Source organism: Perna viridis, chromosome 1 (genome assembly GCF_037379345.1).
Source record: "Perna viridis isolate PV_CMFRI_1.1 ecotype Kerala chromosome 1, ASM3737934v1, whole genome shotgun sequence".
Lineage (NCBI taxonomy): Eukaryota > Metazoa > Mollusca > Bivalvia > Mytilida > Mytilidae > Perna > Perna viridis.
Genome location: NC_142445.1, coordinates 54641185 through 54660723, shown reverse-complemented (window position 1 = coordinate 54660723; position 19539 = coordinate 54641185). Strand labels below are relative to the sequence as shown.

The 19539-nt window shown below is 32.1% G+C and overlaps 1 protein-coding gene across 3 annotated transcripts in view; it reads left to right on the top strand.

The window, feature by feature from the left end:
• The window catches only part of LOC148629418 (transient receptor potential cation channel subfamily A member 1-like), a 40410-nt gene extending 21811 nt beyond the window's left edge, over nucleotides 1-18599 (top strand). For all 3 annotated transcript variants that reach the window (XM_088550618.1, XM_088550626.1, XM_088550634.1), the window contains exons 6-26: nucleotides 40-137; nucleotides 459-506; nucleotides 816-1004; nucleotides 3011-3211; nucleotides 3520-3683; nucleotides 5695-5859; nucleotides 7365-7479; nucleotides 8713-8879; nucleotides 9544-9625; nucleotides 9849-9920; nucleotides 10658-10753; nucleotides 10982-11052; nucleotides 11225-11399; nucleotides 12070-12162; nucleotides 12383-12552; nucleotides 12877-13006; nucleotides 14666-14860; nucleotides 15231-15299; nucleotides 15554-15664; nucleotides 16120-16220; nucleotides 16626-18599. In XM_088550618.1, the coding sequence (XP_088406744.1) occupies nucleotides 40-137; nucleotides 459-506; nucleotides 816-1004; nucleotides 3011-3211; nucleotides 3520-3683; nucleotides 5695-5859; nucleotides 7365-7479; nucleotides 8713-8879; nucleotides 9544-9625; nucleotides 9849-9920; nucleotides 10658-10753; nucleotides 10982-11052; nucleotides 11225-11399; nucleotides 12070-12162; nucleotides 12383-12552; nucleotides 12877-13006; nucleotides 14666-14860; nucleotides 15231-15299; nucleotides 15554-15664; nucleotides 16120-16220; nucleotides 16626-16890 (2777 nt within the window). In that variant the 3' untranslated portion in view covers nucleotides 16891-18599. The remainder of the gene's footprint in view (nucleotides 1-39; nucleotides 138-458; nucleotides 507-815; nucleotides 1005-3010; nucleotides 3212-3519; nucleotides 3684-5694; nucleotides 5860-7364; nucleotides 7480-8712; nucleotides 8880-9543; nucleotides 9626-9848; nucleotides 9921-10657; nucleotides 10754-10981; nucleotides 11053-11224; nucleotides 11400-12069; nucleotides 12163-12382; nucleotides 12553-12876; nucleotides 13007-14665; nucleotides 14861-15230; nucleotides 15300-15553; nucleotides 15665-16119; nucleotides 16221-16625) is intronic.
• The last annotated feature ends 940 nt before the right edge of the window (nucleotides 18600-19539 follow it).

Sequence of the window (19539 nt, the reverse complement as noted above, 5' to 3'; positions counted from 1 at the left end):
CTAAAAATGTAAACAAAACAATGTGTTATCTAATTGTAGTTGAAACTCTAGGTTATACGAGAGATGAGGTTCTGTCATTTGAAGACAAAGAGAATAATACAGCATTACATTCTGCTGTTAATAGTGGCCACCCAGAGGTAATATACAAATTGTTATGTTGAACTACTGGACAGCACTCCGTGGAATTGTGAACAATCTTTTTCGAGTTGATAATTGAGGACTTTTACCGCGATCGTTCATTTGATGTTCTGATAGTTGTTGAATTAAAGAGATTAAATCGTATAAGCTCCACAATATCACAAAGCTATTATAAAGAATCTCACAAAATCCAAACGTTAATATTGCCAGAAGTCCGAAAGTATTATATCTCACTACATTATAAAATAGGGATATTGAATATTTCCATTTGATTCAGTAAGTTATAATACTAAAGATATATCTTGATGGTTTTATTACAGGCTGTAAGAGTATGTATCAATGCTGGTGCCCCTGTCGATGCTCAACAGGTAGGTATATGTTATATGGATAGGGTATGTACCGGTTGTTTGTGTCAGATTAGAAAACGTATATATTGAATGGTACCAAATGCAAGTAGTTGTTCATTTAATATTGGAAGTTATTATTTATGGTATATATGGATATATTTTCCTGTCTGTGATCTTAAGATAATTGAACCGTCGGTTCATCTGGTGTAAAAACCACAAAACTGAAAAGCTGAGTGTATATCTGTATCGTATTTTTCTTTTTTCTTCATTATTTTCAAATGTTGCAAACTTGACTTGTGAATAAAGCATCATTTGTTTGTTATATTTCAGGAAGATAAATCTACACCACTTCACTTTGCTTGTGCTCAAGGAGGGTTGAAAATGATCAAAATTATGTATGAGCTTCAAGAGACCAAATTCCTTTCAGCAATGAACACACCTGATGTGCTTAGGATGACACCACTTCACCGAGCAGCCCTGTTTAATCACGTAGATGTAGTAGAGTACCTCCTTGACAAGGTTTGCATATTCGGAAGTTACAAAAAATGTGAAAAAAAACTTATTAAGGAAAAAATCATATATCTGATTATATGGTAATTTGATAAAACTGGCTCTCCATTTATTTCTTGTGATGACTACTATGCATTTTCATTGATTGAAAGCGGGATAAATACATTGATCGGACATATCTAGATAAGATCAGTTCTTTGATTTTATAATGGACAATATTTTTTATTCGATTTGGCTATACAATATACAGACAAGTTGTTGGTATTCCAATGAGGACTATTTGTGCTCCTCTCATGGTCGATTTGTTACTTTACTGTTATGAATCGCAGTTCATGACTAAAGTTGATGATCTTTCAAAATATGGTCAGTTGCATGAATTCAATAATACTTTTAGATATTGTGCTGCTATTTTGGCTGTAAAAACTATGGTTATGGTATCTACCCAAAAGAACTTAAGTTGACTAAGTCCAACAATAATAGTACTCTTACACCTTTTCTTGATTTAGATAGTACACTGAAAATTGCAACCTGTATACAAAAATTTATGACAAAAGGGATAATTTTGATTTTTCCATTGTAAATTTCTCATTCCTATATGGGGATATTCCTGAAGCAACCTTCTGTGGTAATTACATGTCACAACTGGTCCGTTTTGCTCATATTTGTTATGAACTGTCAGATTTTAAAGAAAGAGTAATCAAGGGAACAAAGATTCTAGCGGAAATCAAAAGAACGTAATTCAGGGACCAAGACCAGACATGGAAAACAGACAAACACAATAAAGAACATAAAGTAACTAAAATAATACATACAATGTAACAAAAGTAAATGAGCAACTCGGACTCCACAAAGAACTGGGTGCACCGGTAGGGTAAGCGTCCTTTGTTTTTCAAGAAACACCCACCGAGTTGCTAATAAAAAGTCAAGTCCGGGGTTGACGAAAGAGGAATGGAAAACTATGACGCGTTGAACAAATCAGTTTTCATGGTGCAGATGGATACACCGTAACGATCCACGAGTTCATGATTACGACCATAAAACTTCTGTAGTGATGAGTTCAATCTTGTAGCAACATAACCCTGTTTCAGAAGCTTAAATGTAAGAAGTCTAGCACTGTACAAAAGTCTACGTAGTTACGGCAAGCTCTGGCATAACGTATGAGTTTTGATACGAAAACTCCATACGCAGGTACTAAATTGATGTTGCAACATATGAAAGGAAAGTTGACTATACTAAATGCAAAGTTATTGCGTTTGTGGTATAGATTGGTCAATAGTTTTCGTTTACTATCGATCTGTAAGTGTAGGTCACGATATGTGGCTGACTTCACAGTGTCTGTAGTTTCCTTTATCTCAAGTTCTTTGGGGTAGATGCGAAGTATCGTAACCCTGAAACTAGGACTTATTAACGATAATACGTCATCTATATAGCGGAAACTGAGATTAAATGATCTAGCTATACGAAGTTCTTTCTTTTGGATTAGATCAGCCATGAAGTCAGCCTCATAAGAATGAAGGAATAGGTCAGCAAGTAGAGGAGCACAATTCGTTTCATTAAAGTGATAAATTTCTCGCAGAACAGTTTTTGCACCTGGGGTAGCGATACCACAATCTTCTAAAAACATTTACTAAAAAGTATTGATTATCCATTTTTTAACGGAATTATAGTCTATTAAGCGCATTAAAAAAACTAAGTTATATTTAAATCTGATGATTCTGCTAGTCTCATTTTTATTTAATTTGTTATTGATAAGTTTGCTTAAACCCACCATTACGTTGACGTTCATTTCATATCTCATTTTTTTATTATTAATGTCAACCTCAGATAATTCTTTTTTCGTACATTCTTGAATGATATCAGAGTGAAGGTGTCCTTAATGGAATGTACTCACTTCACAGAGGGAAACTTCTTACACTCAATGACAGCGAAGAGGCAACATAACAAATGTAGGGAAGAACCTAAGCGATTGTTCTTGAATTGTATGATAATTTTCAAACATTTCTATATAATATCAGGGTGCAGACATCAACGCCCTGGACGCCAGTAACAGAACACCACTGTTTGTGGCCGCATCGAAGAAGGCATGGAACACGGTTAACCTCCTCATTAAGAAGGGTGCCAATATGTCCATTAGGGATGAAAAGAGCAGAAACTTTCTTCATGTCATTATTAAAGGAGGAGGCAGTCTTAACATGTTTGAAGACGAAGTTGTAAAGGTAAGGAAGAAATACGAGGCTTCACGAATTTCACTTTCTAATTTACTGTATAAATAGCAATGTTGATCCTGTACCATTAAGGCGAAACAAATTTAGATAAACGGTTTCAATCAGCATACAAAACACAAAATTCTAAGTTAATGCATTTTGCAAGAAGCAATGCAACAAAGTGTTTTAATTGTTAATTTTTTAAACCTTACAATTATGTAGTTAACTTATAATTGCACTTTCCCTCGCGAAATGCGCTTATTTACTGTGTTGTTAATTGAAACAAAACCATCAAAGAATGCCTTTATATCACAACTTAGAATGTCAAGAACTTACTGAATGAAACTGATGAGCACGGTAGTACACCACTACATTACGCCACAAGGGAAGGACAGCTCAACGCCATTGATGCTTTAATTAACATGGGAGCTTTCTTGAATCCAAAGAATAAAAAGAAGCAGTCTCCTTTACATTTCGCAGCCAGGTAAATTGAATCTTTATTGGATGTTTTGTCTTCTATCTTGCTAAAGATAATAGTGCCAGTACCTCTTATATAAAGTCGCGATGTAATTACCATTGAATCATTCTAAGTCCAGTCAAATCATTTTATATTTTGGCAAAAATATTTATTTTACCGTTTTTCTTTCATCATTCACAAATGATGAATATTGAATATCGAATGATATTGAAATTATCCGCTATATAGATGACGTAGTACCATTAAAACATTATAGTTCCGGGGATTTGACAAATTGCATCTACCCCAAAGAACTTGAGATAAAGGATACTACAGACACTGTGAAGTCAGCTCATATCTTCCCCTGCACGTAGAGATCGATTGTAAAGGAAAACTATTGACCAAACTATACGACAAACGTCAAAGAAAGTCTCTAGTCCTACCACGACACTTGTTACTCCCGTAGTGGTATTAATTTAATGTGGATGCTGAAAAATTCGAAAGATCTTCTGGAAACCCTCAATTCAAGATTACAATCGGAATACAATAGCATTAAAACATATGATTTTTCAACTCTTTATACTTCTATTCCCGATACTCAGTTAAAATCCAGACTAAAACATTATACATCGTTGTTACTCAAAAAACGGAAGCTAGATACAAATATGTAGTTCTTTGTAGAGATTCCTCTTACTTTGTATAAACTAATTCAATACCATTTTCCAATATACCGAAAAAGTTGTTTTCAAATGCTAGAATCTTTTTATCGAAAACATATTTGTCCATTGTGGTGGACGTGTTTTTCAACAAACAGTCCGCATTCCAGTGGGAACAAATTGAGCTCCTCTACTTGTTGATCCAAAAGTGCTTAGCTAGATCTTTTTATCTCAGTTTTCGCTAACGTATTATCGTTAAAAAATCATAGTTTTGGGGTTTTGATACATCGCTTCTACCCCCAAAGAACTTGAGATTAAGGATACTACAGACACTGTAACCTCATATCTGCACCTACACTTACAGATTGATAGTACAATAAATGCTATTGATCAAACTATACGCCAAACGCAATTACTTTTCACTCAGTATTGTCAACTTTCCTTTCGGCTGTGGCAACATCCCCTCAGCACCTGCATATGGAGTTTCATATCACAACTCATACGTTATGCCAGTGCTTGTCGTAACTACGTAGACTTATTGTATCGCATTAAACTTCTTACAAGAAGGCCTCTGAAACAGGGTTATGTTGCTACCAGATTGCAGATATCACTACAATAGTGTTATGGTTGTCATCATGAACTCGTGGATCCATCTGCACCATGAAAACTGATTTGTCCAACATGTCATAGTTTTTGTTTTCCTCTTTCGTCTACCCCGCACTTGACTTTTTATGAGCAATTCGGCGGGTGATTTTAGAAAAGCAGAGGACGCTTACCCTACCGGTGAACCTGGTCCATGTTCTCATTTTTTTTCGTGGAGTCCGAGTTGCTCATTTATTTTTGTTACTTTGTATGTATAATTTTGGTTATGTTCTATGTTGTGTGTGTCTGTTTTCCATGTCTGGTCTTTGTTCCTGGATTTCATTCAGTTGTAAAGGTTTGATTTTTGTTTTTTCTTATATTTAAAGATTTATGTTATAGTGTCTATTGTGTTTAAGCACCAGTCCGTATAAAATTCAGACATTGTCTATGGTTTGATTTTTTATGGTGTAGAAATCTCCTCCGAACAAACGATGCTTTTACGATATGTTTTAACGTAAAAAATTCGATTTTGTATTCTTGTAGAAAACCGAACATTTATCTCCCACTGAAATCAAACAAAATTATGAACGAAACTCTTGCAAATTTAATACACAATATATATAATTTTGATCTCGAAAGTGCAACATACGAATGCACACTGAAACTGGTTATACGATCTCTGAATTAAAAATAAGAGTTAATTTGGTGGGTTTTTGACATGCATGAATCGCCTCCTGTCAGATTTCTATAAAGACTGCTTCTTAATACTTAACATACCTCGCAAACTGTTTTAATTATAGATATGGTAGATACAATACTTGCAAACGTCTTCTAAACAGCAAGGAAGGTCCTGGTATCATCAATGAAGTAGACGAAGATGGATTGACAGCCCTTCATCATGCTGCTAGAAATGGACATGTAAAAATAATTACACTGCTTATGCAGAGAGGGGCTTACGTTACGAGGTAGAATATTAAGAAATTTTTGACAGGATAAATATATAGAGAAGGAAAAACCAAAATATAACCACAAGTGTTGAAGAAAGCAAACATTTTGCTAGTGAACACAAACTGTTCCGCGAACTACTTATACCTACTTGTGTCTCCGGCATGTTTTATCGTTTTAAATAAAGTTAATCGAGACCATATATATTGCCTATATTGCCGTATATTATTCTTATATTGTAATTTTGTTAGAAAATTTTACCCTTTTCACGTGAAAATGCGATTTGTAACCAAAATTTTTAAACAGTCAGCTCATCTACTTCATAATTTATATGATTATGATTGGAAAATTTGTTTTTGTCATATTATTCTGCAGAAATGTGATATTTTCTGGAGTTTAATTATGAAATATTCTGTTGCAAGATTGCTAATACCTTCTTTTTATAATAAAACTGCAAGAATATTTTAATTTCAGATAAACATCGACTTTCACAAAAAGTATACATATGCTTAACCATGACATACAAACAAACAATTTATTTTCTACTAGAGTGTAATATCCGTCATGTTGCCATGCATTTAGTAAATCACGAGTAGAACTTATTAACTGAACGTTTGTGTCAATTGCTACCAACATAACCCTAGTGTTCTTGGATCCAACTTACTTGTTCTAATATGACTCCTTAAAGGGCTTTGAGACCACAATTGCTGTTGGTTTTCGATTGCCTTATGAGTAGCACGCGATTTAATTGACTTGGCTTGTGTGTGTAAATTACTGCCCACCTTAAATCATGTAAACAAACAGACATAACATTCCGATGTCTACAGCTTTTTTCATTCATTTCAGCAGCGTGAATGAACATCAAATTCATATCTAATAAAATGTTTTAGAATAGTTAAATCATATTCCGTAAAAATCATTTGCACACATACACTGTAACACTCGCCATGTGTGCGCCATTATGCATGGAAACAAACAATACCAATCTTCAATGAATGAAACGTTGTTCTTGTCCATGTGTGAACACTGTGACGCTATAATACCATATCTTAAATTATTCTACTTAATTCGCCCTTTCCTTCATTATAAATAAACAAAGCACCAAGTGTCACTAGAGAGCATTTCAACCGCCACAGCGTAAAGTGTACAGCCTGATATGTACAAATATAGCTGGTCTAAGGTTAACGTAATAGGTCACGAAAATGTAAAAAAAAGTATTAAACTGAAGTAAACCGCGGAAACAATGATAAACGGAAGTTTCCGTGATTTATTTATTAATTAATTTACGTGTTTTCTTTGTGTGTTTATTTCATTGTCTAATTGTTTCTGCTAACGCTATATCCATTGATTCCAGAGTTTTCGACGTCGATCTAATTGCGATATCTCTTAAATTCTTATTGCTATAAAAGATAGGTACACACATTAATTTTAATGCACTTTTTTCCAGAAAACTCACACAAGAAACAGAATTATTAGTTTTGTAATTTTGCATTATTTCGTATAGATGTTTTATTTTAATATTTAGAGACCATGAAGATAACTCACCATTACACATGTCAGTAATACATGGATACACCAGAAGTATGAGAAGTATTCTCAATGTTCACGGAAATTTGTTAAATTGTCCAAACAATGCAGGGGTATGTAACTTATGCTGATTAGTAAAATTGAAATGAAAATTTCTAATAACATTAAAAAGTGTTTAAGCAGTTATCAGTCATATGTAAGACAGGCCACTTATTTGTACTTGGTATTTCGAATAATATCTACGATTGTTTTGTTGACGTTGTATATCTTTACTTGCACGAACATTAAATATAACATGTAGTTAGAATATGCCAGGGGCGGATTCTGGCAGGGGCGTGGTGGGCGTGCGCTCCACTAAAATTAGCAAATCATGGGTTGTCATCGGTAGAATTAGGCGGTTTCAGGTTGAAACTTTAATTTCTCGCTAATTTTACCACAAAAGATATCTACATTACACCCACTCTAAAAGAATATTTAAAAAAATTAACCTCAAATAATTTTTCGCCTGGCTCCGCTCGGCGAAATTTTAACTGTGCGCACCCTAATCTTAATCCTGGATCCGCCCTTGTATACGACTTTACTAATCGAAAAGAGACACACAAGACTTATTAAATAATTAATCATACATATGCTTCAATATTGCACATTTTTTTAATCACCTTAGTTTAATACTTTTTAAATTTTTGATGATATATGATACGGCTTACACCTCACGTAGGAATAACAATTTTCCTCAGTGAAAACTATTCCTAACTTCCACATCAGATTATTTTGTTCTTTGATGACATATTCAAACCTATTATGAACACAGATTAATACTTGGGATTACACTGTATTATAATTTATCCTTGTCATGTGTAATTCTAATAGGGATATTTTTTTAAACTTCAGATTAGAATTAATTTTTGCTGATTTCTTAATTTTTCACCCTCGTTGATATTTTCCAGCAAAACTCCGATACATTTATACATTATGCATTTAAACTTGAGATCTACAGTTCAATAAAAGAAATAAATTGTAATAACCGTAACATCTATAAAAGTTAATCAATATTGGAAATATAATCCCTAAGTTCCAGGAAATTTTTATACTGGTTTATTAGTTTGAACAGGATCATTTGATCTCACTCGAATTATAAATTACAGTTTTAATACCATTTGTAAACAATACTTTGTGGAATTTGCTATCCACCATCTGTAATCTCTGCTTTTTTTCTCTCTTTAGTTGACAAGTTATTTATCATTTCAGTTATCTTTTATTACCAATGGGTAAGGTAGCCAAGCATTTTCGGTCCCTTTCATGTTCATGGTATTTACCTTATCTTTTGACATTTTTTATCTCTTTAGAACACCCCTCTGCACACAGCTTCAGAATTAGGACAGGTACAAGCTGTTACCCTTCTACTGGACGCAGGAGCTAAGCTGACTCACAATGAGAGCGGGAAATCATTCCTTGATATGGCAATAGAAAATAAACATTCCGAAGTTGCTACAGCTGCAATAAAACATGATAGGTATTAAAATTGTTCACTAGTTATAAAAATAGTTAACAGTATTATTTAATCGGTACTTTTTACTGATGGAATAAATTAATGTTCTCTCAACTGAGATATCTTGTTCTGGAAATTCGATCGGTCAAATATATTTTTAAGTTCGACAGAATATTGGAGAAACGACGTCTCTCAAAAAATGTTAGACCAGGCAAATGCTACTAGGCAAATGTAGATTCGCGCGGTATATTAGAGCGTGAATGAAATATTAGTCGCTAATTGGAAATGCCCTAAAAGAGATATTTGTCAGATATTAAGAATTCCGAATAACGAACCAACCTACTGTATGACAGAAATTATGAAAAGAACAACCTTGCGATGCCCATTATTGTAGACAAATAAATAAATACTTAAAAGACGAAATATTTGAAGAATAGCAAGAATATGATCTTTCATCGCGAATATTTAATTGTCGCATTCCTACATATTAAATTAAAAAAATAATGGCTTTACTACAATAGAAATATATACTGCTAGCTAAATGAAATGCTATATTTGACTGTGGTATATCAGTAGTTCATTTTATCAAATGAATAATTCAATATTAATGTTAATTCAAGCAAGTGTGGTGACTAACTTTCTTTTACTGATGTAGTAGTTATGTTCTTGTTGCATTCAAACATTTAAGATGGATCGAGATTCTAAGCTTAGTAACAAACGCTGGTTGCGGAATGAGTCGACTGATTGAGCACTTGCCCGATGTTGCCATGGTAATTATTCTTTATCAAAGTATCATTTTGCCTTGACACTAACGTTGAAATTGAAATCTTGTAACATTTGTTCTATATATATTTTTAAGTGTTTAATAAAACTATTCATTAACAAATTTACAATTATTTGTTAAAAACATACCATTTAATACAACAAAAATTGAGATCGAAGTTAAAAGCCAATAGTACTTACATTTAGTGTTTTTTTTATTTTTATTTCTAGTTAGTCCTTGACAAATGCCAAACGTTTTCCATAATACCGAATGATAAAGTGCACAAAAAGAAATTGTCCTTCGTAAGTTTTGTTTAATTTTGATATTAAATGGTAATCAAGGGATTCGTGCAGTAATCAAAATAATATCTTCTAAGGATTAAGACTAGAAAGAGGAAACAGACACAACACCCAGCAAAGAATATGAAATGACTATTTAACACGTACAAAGAAACAAAAGGAAATGAGCAATCCGGACTCCACTAAACACTAGGAGCATTGACCGGGTGCACCGTTAGGGTAAGCATTCTCTGCTTTACTAGAAACAAACGCCGAGTAAAACTATAACACGGTGAACAAATCAGTTTTCATGGTGCAGATGGATACACCATAACAATCCACGAGATCATGATGACGACCATAAAACTAATGTAGTGATGTTGTCATTCTAATAGCAACATAACCCTGTTTCAAATGCCTAATTGTAAGAAGTCTGGCACTGTACAAAACGTCCTCATAATTACGGCAAGCTCTGGCATAACGTATGAAGTGTGAAATGAAAACTCCACGCATCATTTTATCAAATTATGTATTTTGTTTCATGTCCGTTTCAAGCAGATGTATAATTGACAACAAATTATAAGTCTTTTTAAAATAACTTTATTAACATTAACAGGAAAAAATACCTTAAACGAAAAGATTGAAAATATTTTTTCTAATATTTGTAAGTGGTATTGAAAATTAATCTTGGGGGTTCTTTCTATCATTAACACATTACGATTACAAAGTAATGATGTATTTCTAAATATATTTTCTTTTAGATTGATTATGACTTCCAATTTCTCCAAGTTCCATACGCATACATGCGACTGAAAGAGAAAGAGGGGGTGGACATTGATCCACTTTACACACTTAACGTAAGAATTAATTTAACAATATATCATAATTCACACACACACACACACTCACACGAGAACAAATACTTAACATGCTACTTTTACGATAGGAGAGTCTATTTCTTTACAGTTAAATACGGAATTAAGTAATGATGAAAGAATAACTTGTCGAGAAAAAGGGTATATACATTTTGTGATAGTCATATAACACAACAACAAATATATATATTTTAATGTTCCATATTTCAGCTGATGGTAAAGTTTGGACGAGTGGAACTTCTGTCACATCCTGTTTGTAAAGCTTACCTGTCTATGAAATGGTACGTGGCATCGTCTCCCATTGATCTTCCACATCTTTTCTTCATTTTTTTGTCACATTCATTCAATTTAACGTGTTGCTTTCTTGCTTTTGTTTAGACATAGGATATGTTACTAATTTTAAGTTAATACAATGTTAATTTCATAACCATTATGGTGAATCCCATTTTACAGGAGAGCATATGGTGTCTGGCTGTATTCTCTAAACTTCATCATCTACATCGTATACCTGGCTATGCTGACTTACCTGGTTACCTTGCCTTGCTATAAAAACGTATTATCAGACAAAGGAAACACCACAAACCAAACCAACTCGACGAGTCCATCATACGATACTTGTCAGTACAAGGTCAGTAGATGTGGTATTAACATTTTTTAAAAAGAAAAAATCAACGACAACAGAAAAAATATAATTACCTTTAGTTCACTCTATACTGGCACCCTCTCTTTAACTAGAGGTAGTGTTTAAATCAATAAGAGTTTTACTCACCTGTTATTGTCTGTCTCCATTGCCCCCCTTTTTGAGAAAAATAATCTGTGAATGTTTTAGAACATAAGAAACCTACTGATTTGGTAGGCAATTTTCCGCCATTTAAATTGAGTCATGTCTTGCTTTTTTTTAATTTCTGATTGTTTATATGTGTATTGACTTGTCCCGAGTCATTGTTACACTAGTGATCATTGCTTTTATTTCCGTTAAAATGCGTACATAAAAAAAGTCGTCTTCAGAAGAAAAGATTTGGCCTCCTATTTTGATAGTTTTGGTTCTGAGTACTTCTTCCTGTATATTTTATTCTAATGCTGTTGATGAAAGATTACTAATTGAAACACTTGTACAGTATATCAAAATTTGCCCTATATATGATGGGTATTTTTGAATCATTACCGTCAGTAAATATTGTGCTTTTCTTCTGTTCTATTAAACATTTTTTCCTTCCGTCTGTTCTGTTTACCGATGTACTGATGTATAAATAGCTTCAGAAGTATTGTATCATAATATTTATCATGTTTATTTTCAGAACGGAATGCATATGATTACATGTAGTGCCTGGGTGGTTTTAATCTTTACGTTTCTGAATATAGTGAAAGAGGTATTCCAGATGGCCCAACAGGTAATTACAAAATAAATGTGAATGATACAATGCTTATTTCCTTTTGATAATTAAAAGAATAAGAGATTTTTTTCATATTTATCTGGTAAATTTTCATAGTTAAGTGTTGGGTGAATTCAACAATTAAAGAACGGAACTGAAGATATTCAGTTTTATATGAATTCAATGAAGTATGAATCTTTTTTTTTAAATGATGTAGGTGTTCGATTTTTTTTTACAGAGAGTAAAATATTTTACTGAGTTAAACAATTATATGGAATGGTTTCTTTACCTATCATCTGCATTCTTTGTTGGTCCTCCTGTCTGTGGGTTTAGTGACCACTTGGAAATTGAACCAGGTGCCGTAGCGATCTTCTTGGCATGGTTTAACTGCCTCTTATTCCTGCAGAGGTAATATAAATCAAAATAATTAATTGAATTTTACTTTTTCTGTATTGTATACATATCATTACAAGGGCTTAAAACTTGAGCTAAATCAACCTATTCCAATCGAATTTACATTTTAATACAATAGTTTTTTTTTATTTAAGTTTGTCATGAGAAGTATATTTTGTAGTTTTTCAGTTAAGTGTAACATTAATGACTTTCGATTATTTGAATATATTGTGTCTGTTTTACAATATTTAAGAATTTTTACAGTCAAATATAATCAATCATTACATTTCGATATTTTTTTGAGTTTTACGTTCTGCGAATAAGTGTACTTAATTACAGGTTCGATGTGTTTGGTATTTACGTTGTGATGTTCATGGAGATTCTAAGAACATTGTTACAAGCCTTGAGTGTGTTCTCACTTCTGATCGTGGCGTTTGGTTTGGCATTTTACTTGTTGTTGAAAAACGAGGTAATTATTTCTACTAAGAGGCGAAGCAACGTATCGCCTCTCAACCAACTGGTAGACTCTATTTTTCATTTCACTTTTTATAAGACATGATTTTCTTTGTTCTGTATATATTTTTAGGTTCGGTAGTTAAAGGTATAATAAGTATCAAATGTAAAGTTATTTGGGTCTGAAGTGATATTAAATTGACTAAATGAATTATCTTTATTATAATTTATATAATAGTTATACAATCAATACAGAAGAAACTTAAATACATATTCAGTAATTAGTAGTTTAAATTAGTTCTTCACTCGAGATGGTAAAATTAAAATTTTCAACATGCGAGCTATATCGAGCACGATAAAATCTTAATTTTACCATAGAGAGTGAAAAAATGATTTAAATGAAGAAAAGGCTGAAGGAGAATTGGTTTTTCCCACGAAATCTGTTAAAAACTAGGAAATTTAAAATGGCGGGATAACTCGCAGTAATTTTATCACCACCCGATGGTTAAAAAGTCACGTGCATTTTTTATCACCGGCTAAGAATGGGAGAAAAAAAATTCTGTACATGCAACAACGTGTCATGATAACAAGACCGATTTTCTGATTTTCTGGCAGTTGTGTTACTGTTGTATTTTTGTGGTTGCGAAAGTTTGTCAAAGTTCACCTAACATCATCTGCACATTTCAACATAAATATAAACATAAGTTTAAGTTTTAAAAGTAGACTTGCAAATTACACAACATATGTACATGTAACCTTTCACATGACAGACGAATGAACAGTGTTAAGTAGCTTCTTAACACATTTAATCTGTTGTTTGAAAGCCTTTTTTACGGTATTCAAAAGACAGAACAATTTATTCTAAAACACCTGATAAATTTATCAACGTAGTGACACTTTAAAATGCAAAAGTTACCTGTCCTAATATCAACTGATACAGTAGTAACAACAGCAACAGATAGTTCTTTTAATATTTTCTGTTGTTTAAAAAGTTATTGATTTTTTTTTCTGGCATTAGAAATTGTAGAACTTGTAACTTCTTGTTATCATTCACAAGAATATAAGAATGGGTATTTGTTAATGAGTTGTCAAGTTCATCAAACACATTCCAATGACTAACACAATTTGATGCAATATTGCTTGTCATCATACCACTTTTCCTTCAGGTGCTGCATGTTTAAACTAGAAAAATTTTGTAAAATGATACTTCGCTGCGCACGTTTCATAAAACCAATATGCAATATACTGATATGTTAAAAATATTCAACCGAAACTGAATACTATATTAAAAATTGGTGAAATTCCGAATCTGATCATTTTGTTAATATCAAATTCTGTTTGATTATCACAGGATTATAGTAATCAATTGCATTGATAAAAGTGTACTAGTGTAAAATTCTACAGTTTTAATTAAAATTTTAAGTTAATATTTTTTCATTAATTTTCATTTTGACACTAACTGTTATGACAATTCCCAGTTTTTAGTGGAGTCCGAATTGCTCATTTGCTTTTGTTACTTTGTATGTATGATTTTGGTTACTTTATGTTCTTTGTTGTGTATGTCTGTTTTTTATGTCTGGTCTTTGTCCCTGGATTACATTCTTTTGATTACCGCTATAAACTTGGTTCCCTTTATTACACTTTAATAAGAATTTAATTATTTTATTTTCTGAAGACTTCAGAAGCTTACTCATCCCCTGGACTTTCTTTGCTACGAACCGGTATTATGATGTTAGAGCTGGATTACATGGCATCTTTTAACGATCCTTACACAGACAATGACCATCAAACACTGAAATACCAAACAACTACTATCATACTTCTTGTTGTCTTTGTGTTGACGATGCCAATACTTTTGATGAATTTGTTGGTAAGTGTCAGGTAACTTGTTATTCCATACAAACTATCTAACCTTAATCTGTGTGTAATTGAGTTAATACTCAGTGCATCCTTTTTCAGTTGAAGTCAATGTTGCATCCACCTCCTACCCTTAATTAATTGTTAAATTGAGGTAATCCCTCATTGGGTACTTTTTTTCATTTGATGTCTTGGTTGCATCCACCCATTGCAATTGTTGTAATGGACAATTCAACATGAATGTATTTGTCTCTTTCCTTGTCATTTTGAAAGTTGGAAAACTAAAGAAATTAATTATAAATTATTCTGCACTTCCTTGGATGTATGATAGATAAATAAATCAAAACTTAAGAAAACACCATATTTTTGTATTCATCTTGCAGATCGGTTTAGCAGTGGGAGATATCGAGGCAGTTCAGAAGGATGCTACATTGAAACGGCTTGCAATGCAGGTTGTACAATACATAAACAACTGTTATTTTTTCAAAACACATTTTTTTCAAATCAAGGAGACACAAAAGATTTGACACTCAAAAAGATTGCTTTGAAACATTACAAACATTCATAACTTTTCACAAACCTTTTTTTTTAATAGTTGCATGTCATTTTTAAAACTATCTTTTTATGTTATTTCAAATATTTGTTTGTAACGAATAAAACTGTTTGTTTAATTCTTTTATTTATTTACATCTTCGTAACTTTTAAGGTGGAACTTCATACTGATATTGAAAGAAGGTTACCCAAAGGAATTTTAGAGCGTGTTGACAAAGTAAACTTCAGGATCTATCCAGCCTGTACGAGAAGTGTCTTGTCTCGAGTAAGTAATTACATCTTTTAAGTTTTTAACTTTTCTTAATTTTATCTGCGGTTAATGTATTTTAGTGTATAGGTAACGATACGTTTTTTTCTGTTTTTCGTCTATTTTGTAAATGGAATTTTGAAAATTGTATTCATTGCGCATGTGTATAAACATGATTATATAGAATCAAATGTCAAAATGATCATTTATGCATGTGAGAAACTTACTACTCTGCCTAATTCTCAAACCCCTTCTGAAACTCTTTTCTTCTTCTTCCATAACAATTTTTTTTCACAGTATGGTTAACAATAATACTCATTTGGTGTTAACCGGGGAGGGGTTAAATGGGGTGGTCAATTAAAATTTTTTTATTGACAAATATGTCATATTCCAGGTTAGGTTGCAGTGGTATGTCAGATTCATATTGAACAAAGTGCATTTTCCACACTATTTTTTTTCTATATTTATTTTAGATCTGGTCGAAAATGACATGGCAGAACGTTGGTGATGATTCGACAAAGCCTTTAAATGAAAATTCTGAATTGGCCAATGAGCTTGTGAAACAGAAAGCAAAGTATGTTTGCTTGCAATTTAACTACTGGTACTACAATCTAATCGTATTACTAACACGGGTTAGAACAGTAAAATATCGCCAATTTTGTATTTAGCATTCGTGTAATTTACATCCGATTTCGTCGCTCAGTACAATAATAATCTGCAAATACATGTATTATTTCTAACCAGGCTACAATTAACCCTTACTTAAAAAAAATCTACTTAAATAATTTAGTTGAATGATGAATTGAACTACAGTTTTGTTTTTGTTTGTATGTTTGTTAAGGAATGAGTTTTTGTTTGTTTTTTGTTTTGTTTTGTTACTTGATTAGGGATACATTTGATTAAATACTGTGATACATCATTCTAATTTTGGATTCATATATCACAAATTTATCGTGTTCCTCCTTTCTTGAAATTGTAGAATAAAGCAACTGTCAACGATGGTTGAGAAAAGTAATGATCTCCTTAAACTGATTGTTCAGAAGATGGAAATTAAAACAGAAGATGATTTCATTGATGAAGGAGATCCAAACACGAAGGAAGAGCTTCAATGTAAAGTTAATTGTCAGAAGCAAGCTAACAAATGGAAATCTGAAAATGTGCAGAAAAATGTTAAACAGAGCCTGGTGGTATCTAAATGGAGACAAGTATCAGCTGATAGAGAAGACAACAATATCCCATGTTAAAGGGTGACGCTTTGATCATGGGAATGATGGTTAGAAAGAATAACTACTTCTACAAGTCATATCAAAACCGAAAAACATATCTGGTTCAATGAAATATATATTGTATTGTGCTATTGTTAATATAACCTTATGGTGAATAATATATTAAATAATGTCGGAAAGGACCCGCTTTGTAACTGTGAACGATAGGTATAAAACCGGTGAAATATTTCATCTGTTTTAGGTTAAGGTGATTTATTTTTAAACACTATGTTGGTGTTTTCTTAATAAATGCTTGATCGACTTTTGTCCTGTAATGAAGAGTCTAGTCTTTGAAATGCTTTTTGTTATTGTTGCTCGATAAATTATATAATCACAGGTGATGAAAATGAAATTGAATGTAATATTCTATTAATATTTAATGTTTTCTTAATATAGTTCAGTGTGTTATTGAAAACAACTCGATTAATATATTCATAAAACTAACATTTTGAATTGGGATAGTTTTTGTTACGTGATCAGGGAAATAACAACATCCATTGTAGTGATTTTTTAAGCGATTGAGTGATTTCAAATTATTCAATCGTACTTTCAAATTCCTTTTCAATTAGTGAAAATGATGAATAATATGATAACATGTGTTCAAATAGTGGTTTTTATCTTACAGTTTAATGGACTTGCAAAATTATTTACCGATCAAATGACTTTATCTATAGAGTAGCGAAATGTAAAAAATATATTTATCTTTTAATGGTCAATAGAACCATGCACTGCCATAACCTTAAAAGAATCTCGATAATACTTTTCATTACTTTCATCCTTCTCAAATTAGAATGATTTATATTGTTCATATGTTGAGTACTGTGTTATTACGTTTTTTTAAGAAGCATCAGAATTAGTTTATTTTTTTTTAAAATTAAAGTTAATGTACCATTTCATGACTGATGATTGTATGCATTCCAATTTTAGGTTTAAACATTAAATATGAAATATGTGCTCATAAAATGCATAATGTATATTTTAATACTTTAGTGTTTAAACCAAAATTTCACGGTTTGATAAATATAGGTTCGAGATAAAAATGACTGTCCAGATATCTTATCGGGGTCCTGTTTTTTCTCACTATTTAGCAACTGCTTATCCTAGCTATGTGTTATTATGATCATGGTGTCCTTAATTTGATTTTAACGACTATCTGTTTTTTTTCCTAACACCACTCTTTGCAAACTTTATACCCATAATGTTAATTTCTCAATTTAAAGCGGGGCATCACGAGGAGCCTTTGGCCCACAGTTAATATTATTATTTCTGTGCCAAATTGTCCTGTGTCAAAAGGGACAATAATATAAATTAAAAACTTCGTAGCGTTGCGTCTATCAACTTACTTAAATTCATATATTTTAGTAAAAGATATCAGTATCCTACATTCCAAAGTTTCATGTTGATATCATGTTCGCAGTCTTTTCTATTAACTCATTTTATGCCAGACATTGTTAACCAATCAATATTAAAAGATATTATAAATTTCAAAGTCCATCATTTGTTTTAGTTTAATCAGTAATTCTGATCGATCGTGCAGTTATCACTGGTAGATACATGGTTAGTACTTTTCATGATGTAAACATAATATTGCTTTAAATATGTTTGTTACCTGTAATGAATTTACGACATGTCTTGTTTTTTTCGTTGTTTTAACACGTTATTTGTTGTAATAAATTGTTGAATTGTCACATGACACTTGCTTTTCTTATCTGCTCACTTTTTTTTTGAATTGACAAAGATCTAACATAAAGAAAAATACTTTTGTGTCATAAATATGAGCTTTGATATCATGACCTATACAAATTAATTTCTAAGTCAGCACGACATTATTCTTCAAAATAGTTTAGTTGTGCAAAGCCATGCTATTATCTTACAGCAAGCATAGGTATACACTTAATATGTAGGACACCCATTTCAGATTCATTCATGGATAAGAAACGGTGACACCCAAAGTAGATAACACCTAACCATTATTTCTAAATGGCTGAAGTATTTGATCAAAGTGCAGTAGTAAAATATCTACTGGCAACCGACAAAAATGTCGGATATTAAATTTAAAAAAAATAGTTCCGAAGAGTTCAGCTAAAATGAACCAAACGTATACAAATGTGCAAAAATCTACCGAGCCCCGATGTCTGTACAGAAAATAACATCATAAGGATGTCAGTGTCTTTAAGTAAAAGATTACTTATTACTGTGTGAATTATATATCCAACAATTAAGTTCATTATTTACTCCCACTTACTCGAAATCTTGATGTATAAGTTCTAAACGTATATAATAATGCAAATAAATTTTCAGTTCGAACCTTTTGAGTATCACGACAGTATTGTACTTATTAATAAGACGAAATGAGATCCTATTATGTGCAGCATATCATTTTATGTTGTTAGGAAGCGAAATGTACATTACAACAAGATTGTTATGGCAAGGAAAGATCTTAAAAATCTGTGGCTTTGAAAACGAAGAAAAAAAATAATAAGATCATATCTGTTTACATAAACAATTTCACATTTAAACTACGTAACGAATTATTACTACAATGAACTCAGACCACTTTAGCTCGTACTGCATTATTGCTCCTAACGTCTATTCTAACATTTGGGGAGTTTGTTCTTTACTTTTTTC